This window comes from Nematolebias whitei, chromosome 15 (genome assembly GCF_014905685.2).
Source record: "Nematolebias whitei isolate Nwh7 chromosome 15, NemWhi1, whole genome shotgun sequence".
Classification (NCBI taxonomy): Eukaryota; Metazoa; Chordata; class Actinopteri; order Cyprinodontiformes; family Rivulidae; genus Nematolebias; species Nematolebias whitei.
Window position 1 is genome coordinate 15,578,730 of NC_056512.1, and position 6,956 is coordinate 15,585,685.

Sequence of the window (6,956 nt, forward strand, 5' to 3'; positions counted from 1 at the left end):
GAAGTCCAGATGACATGATTCAACCTTTTTTGTTGTTATATACCTGGATGACTGAGAAAACAAACTTTGTGTTTAAGAAGCAATAGAGTTTACTGCAACAGAAGAAAAACCTTTGCAACAACAGTCCTTAGAAACAGATACTTTGGACTTTTCCTCAGTATTCCAGAGAAAATCTTTACCTTTCAGGTTAAAGTAAAGTAAAGCCATCTAGTTCAACTGATAATTTTAATAATGAAATCCCTCTATTGATCAATCCATTGTCTTCTGCTTATGTGTAGTCAGGTTGCATGGGTCCAGAAGGAAAACCCAGCCAGCCCTGTTACACGTCCCTGTGTCACCTTTATATGACTTCTCTTTAAGAAACACCTGACCTGTGCATAATTCTTTTTGAGCTGGGATCTGTTTACGTCAGAGAGGAGTCATAAAATTTGAGAGTTCCCCAAAACACTTTTGAGAGCTGAGCGTTCAAAGTTCCCTTGAGTGACACTTTCAGTTCGGCTGTTGTACCCATCCTGCTGTGCACGTCTTATATTAATCTCATTTATTCATGAGCTAAGAAAATGTTTGCTCTGTAACATTTTGTTGTTAGAAGCAAAGTAGAATTCCAGTAACTACAGAAGACAAAACATTTATTTTTCTCACTGTGAGATTAACGTTCTCAGTTTAAAGCGTAAGCCAGCTTCTCATCAACTGATACACCGATCCCTGAAGCAGTCACAGTGACTTTCGGCTACCTTGGGCAGTGCCTGGCCTTGTGGTCTATCCTGGTCTGATTCACCAGCTAAACCCTGGAAAGAGGAGTGAACTGGTGCCCTCAAACTGACCCAGTAAGCAGCTGAGATCTGGTGACATGATGCAACTTTGTGTCTGGTTATTCCAATTTAGCTGATGCAACTTGATGAATCATTTCCTGGTTTGCAGTGATAAGAAATGACTGGATCTGGTCACATTAAAAAATTCATAAAACTATTTATCAAATAGTTCAACTTTGTCTAAGTGTGTGCATATATAAAAGCCAAAATAATTCCTGCTCAAAGAGTTCATTTTGCCTTAGATAAAAGAGAATTAATCTATAATCATTGTCTAGATTGTTCATTATTGTTTTAGTAATTATTTTACTATTTCAAACTAGTTATTCTCCAAATTTTTATGCTTTGTCATTTGTGCTGTATTCAATTTTTGTTTATTGTTTATTAAGATTCTAATTTTGATTATTTTGTAATAAAATTTAAATAGCAAATCCTGTAACTTCAAATTCAGCTTCAGTTGTTGAGTCTGACAGGTGGTGAATTTAGTGGTTGAATATCCAGAATGTTTGTCAACTTCTTATTGATCACTTGCCTGACTTGGTGCTCCCAGCTTTAATGAGTGCAAATAAATAAGTGTAGCAAAGTGAGAAGAAGTATCACCCTTCTTCCTCCATTCACTCATAGAAGCTACAAGTGTTATCTGGGCCTGGAAGTTTTATGGTTGTAGCTGTAGTTTCCAGATAAATTGAATGAGTGGAGTGGCTTGAATCCATCAGTTGACCACAGGCTAGTTTGGGGCTTCTCCCTCCTTTATGCTTTTTGCCAGGGCTCCCATTCTCCTTTTCTCACTAGACATTAGTGTTTTTTTATATTTTATTTAACTCCCTTAAACTGAAATGGGACCACATCAGACTCAATCTGGCAAAAGATCATTAAGAACATGTATTCATCCTCAATCTGTCTGAGACATGCTGTAATTCAGTTCAAGGTGGCACACCGGCTGCACTGGTCCAAAGACAAGCTGTCCAAGATCAACGCCGACCTGGACCCCGCATGCAATCATTGTAAACAAACCAGCTACACTCCTGCATACATTCTGGACCTGTGCCAAACTGCAGACTTTTTGACAATCTATTTTTGACACCTTCTCTGGGCTATGAGGAAATACTGTTCACCCATCACCGTCACCTCACTGTTCGGGGAGGTCCCTGTGGATACGCCCTTCAGCTATTATGAGAAGGATGTGATTGCTTTTGGCTCTCTTCTGGCCAGAAGGTTGGTTCTGTGCAAATGGAAGGACCCACACCTCCCAGCAGATGTGCATTCATTAAGGGAGGTGATGCATCATATCCATCTGGAAAAAATAAGATATACCCTGAAGGGTTCTGTAAAAAGATTGTGGGACACGTGGCAGCCTTTTATGTTGTATGTAGAAAACATGTCAGTACCTGTTTAATTTGTTTATGTATGTTTGACTGATCCATTGTGGGAGGGGAGGGGTGGGAGGGGAGGGAGGGGTTTTTGTTCTTTGTGTTCTGTTTGTATGTTAAAAAAATAAATAAAAAAAAAATCAATAAAATAAAACTTTGATTAAAAACAAAATTATTTAAATGTTACACTCGTCTTGACTCCATGTTGTGAGTCACTGCTAGACATGCAGACCATAACAATCCCTCTCACCAAGCAACACTGTCCAGCTCCTCCTGGGGATCCCAAAAGTATTCCAGGACCAAGGAGGTTATACAGTATGATCCCTCCAGTGATGTTCAGGGTTTGTTTACGGGTTTTCATTTGGTGGGATGAGCTTACCTCCAGATTGAGACAGCAAGGAAGTGTCCTAATCAGATGCCCACCTCAGCAGCTCTACTCTAAACTCCTCCCAGATGACAAAGCATCTTACACTATAACATCCTACAGAAAACATTTATTTCAGCCACTTGTAAACAGGATCTCATTCTTACGAGATTTAAACAAAGTGGAGATTCAATGCAAACTGTTGGCTTCCTTAAATAACTTTTACTAACTAGCATTTTAGAATGGATGTGAATATTTTTGTACAGTGCCCTGAGACGTTTGTTGTGAACTCAATAAACTGAAGTGAACTAAATTCTTGCTGTCACATTCCAGGCACCATATCAAGTGAGGGTTTGTTTGTAGATGAACAAGTAAGTTGAAATCTTTGCTTTTTGACGGAACTCCTTCTTCATCATAATTGACTGGAGCAACTCCCTTATTACTGCAGATGAAAATCCCAATCCGTCCCAGCTCCATTTTACCATTATTTGTGAACAAGACTCCCAGATATTTGAACTCCTTCCCTTGAGACAAAGACTCATCTCCAACCTGGAGGGAGCATTTTGACCTTTTTCCCCAAATGAAAACCAGAACATGAACTAGCTTAAGACAATGCTGACAAGTGATATTGAAACAGTTTCCCTCAGGAGATCAATACAGCATCTATATACAATGAATCGAAACTACAAAATCCAGCTAATTATTTTGTTCTATTTATTTCATTTTATTCAGATCATGAGAACATGAAATACAATAATGACCACATGACTCTTTAGTTTGACATTAAACACCAAAACTTCACATTACTGGTGAAGTGATGTTTGAAATTTTAGATAAATCTGAAGTTGAAGTAAAAGCATGTAATTGATTGTTTTCAACTCCAGGTTCTCTTCCAGGTCCTCTTTAGCTCTTGCCCCCCAGGGAGTGCTTGTCAAACAGGTACTCTGCCATCTTGTTGGTGTTGGCATCCATGCTGGTCAGGTTGGTGATGTAATCACCCAGCTTCTTGATGGTCTCCACCTGCTCGTTCAGGTAGTGTTTCTCAAGGAAGTCACACAGCTGAAACCAAGAGATCATTTATTAACTTGGAAAGACATTTAATTAAGTTGTAAATGTGACAGGCAGTGCTTTAAGTTGTTCTTACGTGAGGATCTGTGCGATCAGAGGCCAGTTTGTGCAGATCCAGCAGGGCCTGGTTAACCTTCTTCTCCAGCTGCAGGGCGCACTGCATGGCCTCCAGACCACTTCCCCACTCATTGCGCTCAGGTTTCTACAAAAAGGACCCAAACATAGGTTTAACTTTAATTTGTCTGAGTCATCAGTGAGAGAGCATGTTGTTCAGCAGGAACTGAGGGTGACGATTATCTTTCCAGTCCGTGCTCACCTTGACGTCCTGGAGGAAGATGCGTCCTCCCCTCTTGTTCTGGAAGTCCATCAGCTTCTCAGCATGCTCCTTCTCCTCGTCGCTGTTCTCCTTGAAGAAATGAGAAAAACCTGGAAGGGCCACATCATCTCTGGAGAAGTAGAAGGCCTGTTGGTGGAGAGACGGAGCAGAACCCTCAATCATTTTATTTTTTACAGTTTATACATCAAAATCACTGCGTAAGTCCCAAATTATTTCTGTGTTTTACAGTAAAATGTGTGTGCATGTTGAGATTGTAGGAACTGCGTTGACTGAAGTCATTCAAAATGTTTTGTAAAATTTCTGATCCCCCCTCTTCTTAAACCAGGGCACTTCGTATACAGTTTCTCGAACGTTGTGGTGTTAGACTAACTGATTATTTTCTTTCCAGCTGTTGACTTTGTCTAGTAATTTGTGAAACATACACTTAGTTAAATCCTTCAGAACTCTAAATAGTAACTATCATGATGCTCAATGATAGGATGCTGCAGTAAACTGTGGGAGGAAAAAAAAGGTGCAAATTTACAGTATTCTCAACATTTGGATCTGAGCAGTCAGCTAACAGTTAACACACCCTGAAGGATGCTGCTTGGCCTGCTGTATGATAATGTTTTATTTCATTTAGTATTACTTTGACATAAGACAAATAACCAAAACGTTCAAATAAAGAAGCTTACAAAACACAAGTCACTCATTTTCCCAGGATTTATTGACACATCAGGCCCCCAGGTAGAGTCATCAATAAATCTGATGGGCTTCCATCAATATTTATCATCTTCCACAGAAAAGATTATATTTTGTACTTGTGTGTGTGTGTGTGGGGGGGGGGGGGGGGGGGGGTAGCCAGCTGAACTTAGCAAACAACAATGATTAACATGTCTGTTTTCAAATATTAAGCTAAACAGTTGATGTGATAATAATCTAAAACTATTCCTCAACACACTCTAAGCACAAACAGTCCACGCAAGATTTAATGTACAGTTATGACATAACGTCTTTTTCAAGATTTGACCAAAACTATTACAACTCTAGCACAGTGGCTCAGTTGGTAGAGCTGTTGCCTCTCAGCGAGAAGGTCGCCGGTTCAAATCCCGGCCCGGGCCCTTTCTGGGTGGAGTTTGCATGTTCTCTCCGTACGTGTGTGGGTTTTCTCCAGGTACTCCAGTTTCCGCCCACAGATCAAAAACATGCATGTTAGACTGATTGGTAACTCTAAATTGTCCCTAGGTGTGAGTGAGAGACTGAATGGCTGTTTGTCTCGTTTGTCTCTATGCGTCCCTGTGATGGACTGGAGACATGTCCAGGGTGTCCCCCGCCTCTCACACAGTGATTGCTGGACATGGGCACCAGCGACCCCCGTGACCCAAAATGGAATAAACGGGTAAAGATAATGGATGGATGGATTTTTCAACATCTTAGTTCATGAAATGCATTCCTTCAAGAACACCTATTTTTGCTTATTTAAGTTTTTCAGTGTAAGATCTTTAATCAAAAATGAGATGAGATTATTTCTTTGATAGTTATATTTGAGCAACGTTTTATTTAACTGTCTGATGAGTTAACAACTCAGGAGCTCCACTTGTGTCCAGCTAAAATAAAGTTGTTTTCTCCCTTTGTTCAAAGATTAGATACTTTGATGAATTGCTCCAACAAGTTTGATATTCTTTTTTTAACTTTTTTTTTAAAGTACAGACTAAAACCCTTCTGGCTTTCCACACCGCTTTATTGGTGAACTGACTGTCACACTGTGACATAGTGACACCATGTCACTGTGCATATTTGAATTATTTCAGTATATGTTGGTTTGGAAGAAAAAAAAGCCCATCAGCATTACCAAAACAAATGAAAAATTTTCAGCAACAACTCAAACACACAAACGGTTACCGTGATCTATAATGGAGTAAAAAAGTGGAGTTTCTTACCATGGAGGTGTAGGTGTAAGAGGCAAACAGCTCCAAGTTGACCATCGTGTTGATGGCGGCCTCGCAGTCGCGGTGGTAGTTCTGACGCACCTGAGAATCCATTTCAACTATTATTTTTTGCGCTTTTGCTTAAAAGAGAACAAAAATGTAGCTTAAGAGCAAATTATCGATAGATTCAAATGAAAACAAAAGGCTTTGGTTTTTGGGATAAAGGAAGAAGGTCCGTTCAAACACTGCTGAAGCAAGAACTCCTTGAGGTTTTGTTCTCTGGTATGAAAAGGTAGCAAAGGCTGCCTCCATTTATACACAGCAGGAGTGGGGTGGTGGTGGTGGTGGGGTGGTGGGGGGGGGGTTGTGCCATTCATGATATCACTACACATTTCTTCGAATCGCAGAGTGAGGACGAGATAAAACCCCTAAAGTTGTAACCAAAGGTGACGGAGTGATTAAATTTGCATCACCTTACCCATCTCAATTCAGGACAATGGTTCTGGATTTCTGGCCTGCACTCAGTCACACACTCAGCATGACAACGCACTTTTAAAAATTCATACATAAAGCATTTGAATTATACATTAAAGTGTGATTATAGTGATATTACTTGTAAAGTAAGCAATATGAGAGTATAATAAGCACAATCCAGGGAATGGATTCTATCATAAAGTGGTGATTACTGCAAAATAACCACTAAAATGTATTTAATATGGGCCAGTAAGGAGTATTATAAACTATAATATTTCTGGGGGGAAAAATAGAGGATGCCAAAGTAGCAACTACCAAAATAACTGACATCAAGTTTGTAGTAATCTAAAATATTTAAGACAACTCAAATTTTATGTATGAACTGTATGTAAAGAAGCTTAAGAGAACCAATATTAAAGCTGCTGCCAGTAGCTCATTATACCCTGGTAACCACATATCTGTATTCGTCACCCCTGACGACTAAATTAAGGAGAGGCAGACAAAACTGCAGACTGTAAAGTAAGCCTCAAACATAAAGTCAAGCCAACAGAGTAAGGTTACCTCTGTTTATATTAAATACGTTTTAAAGTTACATGCTTTTATTTTGGTAACTTCCTTGTGAGCAGA

The 6,956-nt window shown here is 39.6% G+C and overlaps 1 protein-coding gene across 1 annotated transcript; it reads right to left on the bottom strand.

The window, feature by feature from the left end:
- Nucleotides 1–3,437: 3,437 nt before the first annotated feature.
- On the bottom strand, nucleotides 3,438–5,981 carry LOC119421474 (ferritin, middle subunit-like). The gene is made up of 4 exons (XM_037688824.1): nucleotides 5,868–5,981; nucleotides 3,928–4,074; nucleotides 3,688–3,813; nucleotides 3,438–3,602 (listed from the first exon to the last, which is right to left on the bottom strand). Exons 1-4 carry the CDS (start codon nucleotides 5,967–5,969, stop codon nucleotides 3,447–3,449), a joined length of 531 nt encoding a protein of 176 aa, XP_037544752.1. The 5' UTR covers nucleotides 5,970–5,981; the 3' UTR covers nucleotides 3,438–3,446.
- Between the last annotated feature and the right edge of the window lie 975 nt (nucleotides 5,982–6,956).